Source organism: Epinephelus fuscoguttatus, linkage group LG16 (genome assembly GCF_011397635.1).
Source record: "Epinephelus fuscoguttatus linkage group LG16, E.fuscoguttatus.final_Chr_v1".
NCBI classification, from domain to species: domain Eukaryota; kingdom Metazoa; phylum Chordata; class Actinopteri; order Perciformes; family Serranidae; genus Epinephelus; species Epinephelus fuscoguttatus.
Genome location: NC_064767.1, coordinates 832,604 through 845,000, shown reverse-complemented (window position 1 = coordinate 845,000; position 12,397 = coordinate 832,604). Strand labels below are relative to the sequence as shown.

The following is a 12,397-nucleotide window of genomic DNA, read 5'->3' as shown; positions in this document are numbered from 1 at the left end:
CTGTTGGTCCCTGATGGTCCCTGATGGTCTCTGTTGGTTTCTGATGGTCCCTGTTGGTCCCTGTTGGTCCCTGATGGTCTCTGTTGGTTTCTGATGGTCCCTGATGGTCCCTGTTGGTTTCTGATGGTCTCTGTTGGTTTCTGATGGTCCCTGATGGTCTCTGTTGGTTTCTGATGGTCCCTGATGGTCCCTGTTGGTTTCTGATGGTCCCTGTTGGTTTCTGATGGTCTCTGTTGGTCCCTGATGGTCCCTGTTGGTCCCTGATGGTCTCTATTGGTCCCTGATGGTCCCTGTTGGTCCCTGATGGTCCCTGATGGTCTCTGTTGGTCCCTGATGGTCCATGATGGTCTCTGTTGGTTTCTGATGGTCCCTGATGGTCCCTGTTGGTTTCTGATGGTCCCTGTTGGTTTCTGATGGTCCCTGTTGGTCCCTGATGGTCTCTGTTGGTCCCTGATGGTCCCTGTTGGTCCCTGTTGGTCCCTGATGGTCCCTGATGGTCTCTGTTGGTCCCTGTTGGTTTCTGTTGGTCCCTGATGGTCTCTGTTGGTCCCTGATGGTCCCTGATGGTCTCTATTGGTCCCTGTTGGTCCCTGTTGGTTTCTGTTGGTCCCTGATGGTCCCTGTTGGTCCCTGATGGTCCCTGATGGTCCCTGATGGTCCCTGTTGGTGTCTGATGGTCCCTGTTGGTCCCTGTTGGTCCCTGATGGTCCCTGATGGTCTCTGTTGGTCCCTGATGGTCCCTGTTGGTCCCTGATGGTCCCTGATGGTCCCTGATGGTCTCTGTTGGTCCCTGTTGGTTTCTGTTCGTCCCTGATGGTCTCTGTTGGTCCCTGATGGTCCCTGATGGTCTCTATTGGTCCCTGTTGGTCCCTGTTGGTTTCTGTTGGTCCCTGATGGTCCCTGTTGGTCCCTGATGGTCCCTGATGGTCCCTGTTGGTCCCTGTTGGTTTCTGTTGGTCCCTGATGGTCTCTGTTGGTCCCTGATGGTCCCTGATGGTCCCTGATGGTCTCTGTTGGTTTCTGATGGTCCCTGATGGTCCCTGTTGGTTTCTGATGGTCCCTGATGGTCCCTGTTGGTTTCTGATGGTCCCTGTTGGTCCCTGATGGTCCCTGATGGTCCCTGTTGGTCCCTCATGGTCTGTATTGGTCCCTGATGGTCCCTGTTGGTCCCTGATGGTCCCTGATGGTCTCTGTTGGTCCCTGATGGTCCCTGATGGTCTCTGTTGGTTTCTGATGGTCCCTGATGGTCCCTGTTGGTTTCTGATGGTCCCTGTTGGTCCCTGATGGTCTCTGTTGGTCCCTGATGGTCCCTGTTGGTTTCTGATGGTCCCTGTTGGTCCCTGATTGTCCCTGATGGTCTCTGTTGGTTTCTGATGGTCCCTGTTGGTTTCTGATGGTCCCTGTTGGTCCCTGATGGTCCCTGATGGTCCCTGTTGGTTTCTGATGGTCCCTGATGGTCCCTGATGGTCTCTGTTGGTTTCTGTTGGTCCCTGATGGTCCCTGATGGTCTCTGTTGGTTTCTGATGGTCCCTGTTGGTCCCTGTTGGTCCCTGATGGTCTCTGTTGGTTTCTGATGGTCCCTGATGGTCCCTGTTGGTTTCTGATGGTCCCTGTTGGTCCCTGATGGTCCCTGATGGTCTCTGTTGGTTTCTGATGGTCCCTGATGGTCTCTGTTGGTTTCTGATGGTCCCTGATGGTCCCTGTTGGTTTCTGATGGTCCCTGTTGGTTTCTGATGGTCTCTGTTGGTCCCTGATGGTCCCTGTTGGTCCCTGATGGTCCCTGTTGGTCCCTGATGGTCCCTGTTGGTCCCTGATGGTCCCTGATGGTCTCTGTTGGTCCCTGATGGTCCCTGATGGTCTCTGTTGGTTTCTGATGGTCCCTGATGGTCCCTGTTGGTTTCTGATGGTCCCTGTTGGTTTCTGATGGTCCCTGTTGGTCCCTGATGGTCTCTGTTGGTCCCTGATGGTCCCTGTTGGTCCCTGTTGGTCCCTGATGGTCCCTGATGGTCTCTGTTGGTCCCTGTTGGTTTCTGTTGGTCCCTGATGGTCTCTGTTGGTCCCTGATGGTCCCTGATGGTCTCTATTGGTCCCTGTTGGTCCCTGTTGGTTTCTGTTGGTCCCTGATGGTCCCTGTTGGTCCCTGATGGTCCCTGATGGTCCCTGATGGTCCCTGTTGGTCCCTGTTGGTTTCTGTTGGTCCCGGATGGTCTCTGTTGGTCCCTGATGGTCCCTGATGGTCTCTATTGGTCCCTGATGGTCCCTGTTGGTCCCTGATGGTCCCTGATGGTCTCTGTTGGTCCCTGATAGTCCCTGATGGTCTCTGTTGGTTTCTGATGGTCCCTGATGGTCCCTGATGGTCTCTATTGGTCCCTGATGGTCCCTGATGGTCCCTGATGGTCTCTGTTGGTCCCTGATAGTCCCTGATGGTCTCTGTTGGTTTCTGATGGTCCCTGATGGTCCCTGTTGGTTTCTGATGGTCCCTGTTGGTCCCTGATGGTCCCTGATGGTCCCTGTTGGTCCCTGATGGTCTCTATTGGTCCCTGATGGTCCCTGTTGGTCCCTGATGGTCCCTGATGGTCTCTGTTGGTCCCTGATGGTCCCTGATGGTCTCTGTTGGTTTCTGATGGTCCCTGATGGTCCCTGTTGGTTTCTGATGGTCCCTGTTGGTCCCTGATGGTCTCTGTTGGTCCCTGATGGTCCCTGTTGGTTTCTGATGGTCCCTGTTGGTCCCTGATTGTCCCTGATGGTCTCTGTTGGTTTCTGATGGTCCCTGATGGTCTCTGATGGTCTCTGTTGGTCCCTGATGGTCCCTGATGGTCTCTGTTGGTTTCTGATGGTCCCTGTTGGTCCCTGTTGGTCCCTGATGGTCTCTGTTGGTTTCTGATGGTCCCTGATGGTCCCTGTTGGTTTCTGATGGTCCCTGTTGGTCCCTGATGGTCCCTGATGGTCTCTGTTGGTTTCTGATGGTCCCTGATGGTCTCTGTTGGTTTCTGATGGTCCCTGATGGTCCCTGTTGGTTTCTGATGGTCCCTGTTGGTTTCTGATGGTCTCTGTTGGTCCCTGATGGTCCCTGTTGGTCCCTGATGGTCTCTATTGGTCCCTGATGGTCCCTGTTGGTCCCTGATGGTCCCTGATGGTCTCTGTTGGTCCCTGATGGTCCCTGATGGTCTCTGTTGGTTTCTGATGGTCCCTGATGGTCCCTGTTGGTTTCTGATGGTCCCTGTTGGTTTCTGATGGTCCCTGTTGGTCCCTGATGGTCTCTGTTGGTCCCTGATGGTCCCTGTTGGTTTCTGATGGTCCCTGTTGGTTTCTGATGGTTCCTGTTGGTCCCTGATGGTCCCTGTTGGTTTCTGATGGTCCCTGTTGGTTTCTGATGGTCCCTGTTGGTCCCTGATGGTCCCTGTTGGTCCCTGATGGTCTCTGTTGGTCCCTGATGGTCTCTGTTGGTTTCTGATGGTCCCTGTTGGTCCCTGATGGTCCCTGTTGGTTTCCGATGGTCCCTGTTGGTCCCTGATGGTCCCTGTTGGTCTCTGATGGTCCCAGTTGGTCCCTGATGGTCCCTGTTGGTTTCTGATGGTCCCTGATGGTCTCTGTTGGTCCCTGATGGTCCCTGTTGGTTTCTGATGGTCCCTGATGGTCTCCGCTGGTCCCTGATGGTCCCTGTTGGTTTCTGATGGTCCCTGTTGGTCCCTGATGGTCCCTGTTGGTTTCTGATGGTCCCTGTTGGTCCCTGATGGTCTCTGTTGGTCTCTGATGGTCCCTGTTGGTCCCTGATGGTCCCTGTTGGTCCCTGATGGTCCCTGTTGGTTTCTGATGGTCCCTGATGGTCCCTGTTGGTTTCTGATGGTCCCTGTTGGTTTCTGATGGTCCCTGATGGTCTCTGTTGGTCCCTGATGGTCCCTGATGGTCTCTGCTGGTCCCTGATGGTCCCTGTTGGTTTCTGATGGTCCCTGTTGGTCCCTGATGGTCCCTGTTGGTTTCTGATGGTCCCTGTTGGTCCCTGATGGTCTCTGTTGGTCTCTGATGGTCCCTGTTGGTCCCTGATGGTCCCTGTTGGTTTCTGATGGTCCCTGTTGGTCCCTGTTGGTCCCTGATGGTCCCTGTTGGTTTCTGATGGTCCCTGATGGTCCCTGATGGTCCCTGTTGGTTTCTGATGGTCCCAGTTGGTCCCTGGTGGTCCCTGTTGGTTTCTGATGGTCCCTGTTGGTCCCTGATGGTCCCTGTTGGTTTCTGATGGTCCCTGATGGTCTCTGCTGGTCCCTGATGGTCCCTGTTGGTTTCTGATGGTCCCTGTTGGTCCCTGATGGTCCCTGTTGGTTTCTGATGGTCCCTGTTGGTCCCTGATGGTCTCTGTTGGTTTCTGATGGTCCCTGTTGGTCCCTGATGGTCCCTGTTGGTTTCTGATGGTCCCTGATGGTCCCTGATGGTCCCTGTTGGTTTCTGATGGTCCCAGTTGGTCTCTGATGGTCCCTGTTGGTTTCTGATGGTCCCTGATGGTCTCTGTTGGTCCCTGATGGTCCCTGTTGGTCCCTGATGGTCCCTGATGGTCTCTGCTGGTCCCTGATGGTCCCTGTTGGTCCCTGATGGTCCCTGATGGTCCCTGTTGGTCCCTGTTGGTCCCTGATGGTCCCTGATGATCCCTGTAGCTCTCTGATGGTCCCTGTTGGTCTCTGATGGTCCCTGTTGGTCTCTGATGGTCCCTGATGGTCCCTGGTGGTCCCTGCTGGTCCCTGATGGTCCCTGTTGGTTTCTGATGGTCCCTGTTGGTCCCTGATGGTCCCTGTTGGTTTCTGATGGTCCCTGTTGGTCCCTGATGGTCTCTGTTGGTTTCTGATGGTCCCTGTTGGTCCCTGATGGTCCCTGTTGGTTTCTGATGGTCCCTGATGGTCCCTGATGGTCCCTGTTGGTTTCTGATGGTCCCAGTTGGTCTCTGATGGTCCCTGTTGGTTTCTGATGGTCCCTGATGGTCTCTGTTGGTCCCTGATGGTCCCTGTTGGTCCCTGATGGTCCCTGATGGTCTCTGCTGGTCCCTGATGGTCCCTGTTGGTTTCTGATGGTCCCTGTTGGTCCCTGATGGTCCCTGTTGGTCCCTGTTGGTCCCTGTTGGTCCCTGATGGTCCCTAATGATCCCTGTAGCTCTCTGATGGTCCCTGTTGGTCTCTGATGGTCCCTGTTGGTCTCTGATGGTCCCTTTTGGTCCCTGGTGGTCCCTGTTGGTACCTGATGGTCCCTGTTGGTTTCTGATGGTCCCTGTTAGTCTCTGATGGTCCCTGTTGGTCCCTGTTGGTCTCTGATGGTCTCTGATGGTCCCTGTTGGTCTCTGTTGGTCCCTGTTGGTCCCTGTTGGTCTCTGATGGTCCCTGTTGGTCCCTGGTGGTCCCTGTTGGTCCCTGATGGTCCCTGATTGTCTCTGTTGGTCCCTGTTGGTCCCTGATGGTCCCTGATGATCCCTGTTGGTCCCTGTTGGTCCCTGATGGTCCCTGATTGTCTCTGTTGGTCCCTGTTGGTCCCTGATGGACCCTGATTGTCTCTGTTGGTCCCTGTTGGTCTCTGTTGGTCCCTGATTGTCTCTGTTGGTCCCTGATTGTCTCTGTTGGTCCCTGATGGACCCTGATAGTCTCTGTTGGTCCCTGATTGTCTCTGTTGGTCCCTGATGGTCCCTGATTGTCTCTGTTGGTCCCTGATGGTCCCAGTTGGTCCCTGGTGACCCCCTCGGTGTTCCTCAGCTCTTCCAAATATAACATCCCCCCCCACCTGTTGTTGTTGATTTACAGAGTCTGTAAAGCCCCGGCGCTCCTGAATGAGGCGCAGTAAATCCTGGTCGTTGACTCAGGGCTGGACGGATGTGGATCCTCACTGAGCGCGCTCAGAGGCGCTCGGCAGTTTATTGTTCTCCGTTAATCCGGACTCCCCCAGCTGTCAGATTAACCCTGCGCTCGCTGCCGTCTGAGTCTTCTCACATAACACTTAACACCCCCCATCAGCTGCTCCCAGCGTTCCCGGCGTTCCCGGGTCAGAGCTCCGAGGACGAGCCTGTTGTCTCTCTGTCAGGACTTCCTTTGAAAACAATACTCCCACATTCCGACCAACACTTGAACCCACCATCGGATTCACGTCACCTGCGCTCAGAGCCCTGGGGTCAGAGGTCACGGCCGCCGCTCTAAATATGAACCATCAGCCTCTGATAACCACCTGCAGACAGGAATGATGCGTTCACTGACTCATTCTATTACACAGGATGTGTTCAAGTGCTGCTGGGAAAGTCCACTATTAACACACACACACACACACACACACACACACACACACAGCAGCTGAGTAAAATTCGAAAATCAAACAGAGACGACTTGTTTCATGTTTTATCTTTACATTCATTTTTTATTTTTACCTCCTGAATTTACTTTTTAATCTCTCCAGCTGAGTTCAAACGGTTTCCTCTGAGAGTTTTATATTTTATTTATTCTTATCTTTATTAATTTATACTTATTTATCCTCTGCAGATCAGTAAGGGATTAATTTATCTTAAGTTTATATTATCTTATCTTGTATCTTGTTTTGTCTTTATTCACACGATGAGTTTAAGGCCAGCAGCTTCTCATTTGAAGGAAAAGTACTTAAGTTAATTTACAGACATTTATCAGACCTCAGAGGAGAGTTTATAAAACATGTGTCACACATGCATCACCTGGAAACACCTGGAAACACCTCCACACTCAACACGACATCCGTCTGTCCATCCTGTGGACAGATCCGTCCTCAGTTTCTTTGGACTTTGTTCAGACTGTGATTGAGACCAGCTCACATCACAGCTGTGCAGTAACCTGCAGGTGTCACCTGTCAGGTGGAGCGCTCACTAATGAACACCTGCACTGTAAAGAGGCTGAAGTGTGACACCGTCCAGCTGGATTCTTTTAGAGATTATTTCCTGTCCTGCTCCTGGTGGAAAATATGACGCCAAACTCCTTTTAAATAATCTGATATTTTAACTAATCCGCACGTGTCAGTGAAAACACGTGACTGTAGAAGGACGAGATAAAAGGCGTCACATGTTGACAGTGTTCTTATTAATTCGACATCAATATAAAGACAAACTGTGTTTGATATGAACTTTATAACTCTCCATCAGCTTCTGTTAGTTAGCTGAGTTGTTTTAAGTGTTTCTCTCTCTACAGTGAGGGCTGGTTGGTGGATCACATACAGAGGACACTCAGACTCCATCAGGAGCACCAACAGTAACACAGTGACCCAGCAGCCTCCTCACAGTCTGCATCCTGACTGTGAGGACGTGTGTCCACAGTGGACTCTGTCTCTACTGTGAGTCTGACTGTTGTTTGTCCAGCTGTCCTTCTGACAGGCAGACAGACACGTGGCCGACCCACCGCCGCAGGTCAGAGGTCAAATGTCTGCTGCTAATGTCTCACCAGAGACCTCGACAGCTGACACACTGGTCACAGTGGGAGTGTTGCTGGTTGCTGGTTGAACTCCCAGCATGCTCAGCAGTCTTTAATGTGAGCGGCCGTGAAGGTTCAGGTCAGGGTGACATCACATCTTATTGTATAATATAAAACAGTAAATAGATGAAGTGGATCATTGTTATGTTCAACCTCATATTTAGTCTCTACAGGTGGCGCCGCAGAGCTCAAATAACCACAGTGTTGGTGGGTTTGTCTTGTGCTGGTGGGGGGCGTGGTTTAAGGGGCGGCGGCGATCATCGTGGTCATCTTACACAGCAGCTGAGGTTTCTGACCTCATGAGCTGCTCATCAGTTTGATGGGAACGAACAGGTCTGACCTCGTCTGTCTCTTCTTCTTCTTCTTCTTCTTCTTCTTCTCTGCAGGAAGTGACTGCAGCTGTAATGTCACCAACAGTCGCTGTGACGAGAACGGAGTCTGCAGGTGAGACGTCTATCAATAATCCACTCATCAATAACCAGCTGATCAATAATCCACTGTTAAATACATGACATTCCTTTCCTAACCTTGATCTACGTAACTTTACGTGAAGTATGGACCTTTACTTTCTTGAACCTAATCTATGTAACCTTACATATGTACGTAACTTTCCTAACCCTAACCTACATCAGGATACTCCTCCCTGCAGAGGTTCTTCAGGTGCGTCCAGCTGGTCGGAGACCCAGAACATTCTGGAGGGATTATTTTTCTCACCTGGTTTGGAAAAACATCCGGATCCTCCGGCAGGAAGTGGAGACATTGCAGAGCATCATAACGTGTCTCTGTCCGTCTCTGTGTCCACAGATGTGACCCTGGTTGGGACGGCGAGCGCTGTGAGCGCTGTGTGCCAATGCCTGGCTGTCTTCATGGTTCCTGCGAGCAGCCGTGGCAGTGCAGCTGTGCGGCGGGCTGGGCGGGGCGTTTCTGTGACAAAGGTTAGCATTGTTTACTGTATGGGTCAGAGGTGGAAACGTTTTGGGCCAACAGGTGAGGGGATGTTTCATGTTTGATGTTTCAGACCTGATGGCGTGCTCGGAGCGGCAGCCATGTCAGAATGGAGCGACCTGTGTAATGGAGGACAGCGGTGAATACAGCTGTCTGTGTCCTGAGGGTTTCCATGGCCGAGACTGTCAGCTGAAGACCGGCCCGTGTCACCAGAGGAGGTCAGAGAGGCTCGTTATTAACCCTCGGCGCCGTCACATGATCAGTGTGAACACGTTTCTTATTTGTGTGTTTTGTCTCCAGGTCTCCCTGTAAGAATGGTGGTCTGTGTGAGGACGCTGACGGCTTTGCGGCGGAGTTGGTGTGTCGCTGCCTGGTGGGCTTCACAGGGCCGCGCTGTGAGACTGACGTGGACGACTGCCTGATGAAGCCATGTGCCAATGGCGCCACCTGCCTGGACGGCGTCAACCGTTTCTCCTGCATCTGCCCCGACGGCTTCACTGGGCGCTTCTGCACTGTCAACCTGGACGACTGCGCCAGCCGGCCCTGCCTCAACGCCGGACGCTGCCTGGACCGCGCTGGAGGCTTCCACTGCGTCTGCCGACTCGGCTACACCGGGGCCACCTGCGAGACGCCACCAAGGAGCCATGAGCCGAGCTGGACGACGCTGGGGTGGGAGGGAGGAGGAGGAGGTGGGGCTAAGGCCCAGAGGAGCAACACCACTGGTAGCAGGAACGGCAGTCATCATGGCGACAGGCTGTTAAAGGTGACAGTGAGTGAGCGCAGCGGCGGTGGCGGCCTGTCGGATGTCCAGCTTATTGTCTTGCTGGTGCTGGCAGGGGTGACGCTGGGCGTGGTGGTGCTGACCGCCGCCCTTGTTCTGCAGGGTCACTGCAGGGACTGTGGCCACGCCCCCTTCTGGCCACTCACATCATCATCATCATCATCACAGCAGCGAGGACAGAAGAGTGGCCGGCAAGCGCGACAGGATGAGCCAGAGTGTCAGATCAGCTTCCTGAACGTAGCAGAACCAGAGAAGAAGAAACTAAACACTGACGTCATTTAGAGAAAACAAACACAGAGGGGGAGGAGCCTGAACTGTTCATGTGCGACATCATCAACATGTATGTTACATTCATCATGTGACACAAACAACAACCAGAGATCCTCTATTTATTCCACAGTCAGAACCTGACGCCTACATCACCCACAGTGCAACTCTGTCTGCAGCAGCCTACATCACCCACAGTGCACTTGCAGCAGCTAAGGTGTCACTCCACTCTGACTCCGCCCCCCAGACGCTGACTCAAAAGACATCACTTGAGGACTTTTATCAGACATCACACAGGAGACACTGAAGGCTTTGTGCTGCTGTTTAATACACCTGGAAACACCTGAAACACCTTGAGACTCCTTGAGACACCTGTAAAAACCTGGAGACTGAAGAGTGAACTCAGTGATGTATTTCTGTAGTTCTGAAATTCATGTGATAAACTCCTAGAGACACCTGGAGTCACCTGGAGTCACCTGGAGACAGACACAGGTGTGTGTGATCAGATGGACAGAATGTTTTACACACCTTGTTGTTTGAAACAAATTGAATGAACTTTACTGACAGTGTTTAACTCTACAGACTCGTATAATAACCTGGACCAGCTTATAAAGAGTTAATTTATTATCTGCTGCTGTGACTGTCATCAGCTCAGAGACAGGAAGTGATGCGTTCATCAACACATGAACGTTCTCACTCTAAACCAACATGTTGGTCAGTGACCTCCAGAGGTCGTTCCCTTTGGACAGTCTCCAGTCTTTATGCTAAGCTAAGCTAACCAGCTACTGGTCGTCATGGTAACAAAACAAATGTTTTTTATTCTCTGTGTTGCAAACATGAACTCTGACCTCAGAGTCTCTGTCATTAAACTCTGGAACAAGCTAACACACATAAATCCATCTGTCACTGAGCTGTCTGTCCCCGTCTTCACTGTATTAAAGGTGACATCAGCATTTTTCATCCTGGACTCTATCCACCTTATTCCTGAGGGCACGACTGTAGAAATAATAATGGGCGGGACTTCCTGTGAGACAGCAGAGGTAGCATTCAGCTAGTTAGCCCCAGTGGCTACTCCTGGTGGCTAACCGCCAACGCTGGTTCTTTTCCAAAGTCATTTGAGTTCAGTTTATATTTAACAAATATTTAACTAACGTTAACTCAGCATTTTCTAAAATGTCTCTGTGGGGCTCTGGTAGCTGTTGCACTGTCTGTGTCTGTGAAGACCAACAACCAGTCTGAGCTACATGTTTGTCTTCAGCAACTCTGTGTTGAACATGTGACCAGGACAAAAAGGGATTGTTCCTGTTGCCATGGTTACCGTTGACATGAGAAATAATACCACAAGAGTTTGACGAGACATAGCGAAGACAGTGACACGTACACTGACAGGTGCGTCACTCAACGTCAGTGCGTGATATCCCTGTCCTTTCCCGTCTGACTTCATCTCAACCTACATTAGAAAATTGCTCCTTATAAAATAAACTCAGCAACATACCTTGAATTATATATTTAGTCATTAAAGCTGAGAATGTTACTGATGTTATTTCTTTTACCACTACTTTTTATTACTATGACTGAAGTCTGCTAAAGCCTGCTAGCATCATGTTTCACTCAGAACAGTTTTTAATAAATCAGAATAAAAAAACAACAACGTGTAAACAGCGTCATCAACGCAGACGAGTGGAGGACCAGCTGGAAACATCACATTTATTCACTTTACATGGAGCTACAGTTAATACTGAGTTATGTTAAATGTTTGCTGAATGTGTTAGTGTCTCTTAATAAGTCATCATAAATCATAAATCATCTTTAGAAGGAGCAGATGTTACCTTAAGCTGCTCAGGCCATGTTAAAGGTATTTTAACGGAGCAAGGCCAGCTAATTGCTGTCGTGCTCGGTTGCTTTGAGACAGCTGTCAGAGATGACAGAGGTATGATCACATGATCCTGTTTGAGCTATAACAGGTGGTGTGTTCCATGTTTTATTTCCCAATTGCTCTTGGAAAGAAGACCGCGCTTTCAGTGAATGTAGAGTCTGTAGGCAAACCCCGGAGATCTTGCCTCCAGAAGCAGAGAGGAAGAGCCCTGGTTTCCGGTTGTAGGCTGTTTGTAGTCCGCATGATATTGACCAATCACGTTTGAGCCGGCTGCAGTTGTTGTTGTCCCCGTAACATTAGCTCTTTAACACATCAGCTAATGTTAGCTTCTATTCACCTCATTTTTCACGGAAACACGGAGGCAAAACAGAACGCAGCCAGCTTCCATTTTTTTGTGTGATACTTCCGGTCCAGCACCTCTGTGTAAATGGGAATCATGTTGTTTACCTTGCTGAGTTTAGCTATATATATAATATATTGTATTGTATTGTATATATATTGTAAAGTCTATAAACACAATGGTTATCGTAGATTAGCTAGGCTAACCATTAGCTGTTAGCTGTTAGCCGTTAGCGGTGTCTGTAATAACTCAATAAACGGTCTGTGAAAAAAATATTTTTTCCAGCGGATGTCTTAGTTACAACATGATTGAGCTAACTGGAGTAGTTTCATGTCGTATCCGACAACGGGAGGCTTTTAACAGATGACGTCCTGATGTTGTTGTGCTGTTAGCAACACAAAACTGCTTTGCTAGCTCAATCATGTTGTAACGGCTGGATGGTTGATGCGTACATGCTGATTCAGGTGCTATCAGAACCAATCCGCGCATCACTGTGGCTTAATGATCAACTCAGTCAATTAAAACAACCCGTCCTGTGTTAGGAGTGTATGTCGCTGACAGAAAGAAAGAAAGAAAAGGAAAAAAGATAGAAAAGCAGCGTACACCTCACATATTTATTTCTCACAGTTGAGCACACGTGTGGCTGGCATGCAGAAGCACCGTCTGTGTGTCGAGGGTGCGAGCCGCAGCTTCAGCTGCTCAGGTAGAGAGGCTGTGTAGCCCGGTGTGTTTTTTCG

General features: G+C 50.7%; 1 protein-coding gene across 1 annotated transcript in view; it reads left to right on the top strand.

Moving 5' to 3' along the window:
* The window catches only part of dlk2 (delta-like 2 homolog (Drosophila)), a 15,447-nt gene extending 4,823 nt beyond the window's left edge, over positions 1-10,624 (top strand). The window contains exons 3-6 of the mRNA XM_049601113.1: positions 7,838-7,895; positions 8,256-8,386; positions 8,470-8,614; positions 8,697-10,624. Coding sequence (XP_049457070.1) covers positions 7,838-7,895; positions 8,256-8,386; positions 8,470-8,614; positions 8,697-9,459 — 1,097 coding nt within the window. The 3' untranslated portion in view covers positions 9,460-10,624. The remainder of the gene's footprint in view (positions 1-7,837; positions 7,896-8,255; positions 8,387-8,469; positions 8,615-8,696) is intronic.
* Positions 10,625-12,397: the final 1,773 nt, after the last annotated feature.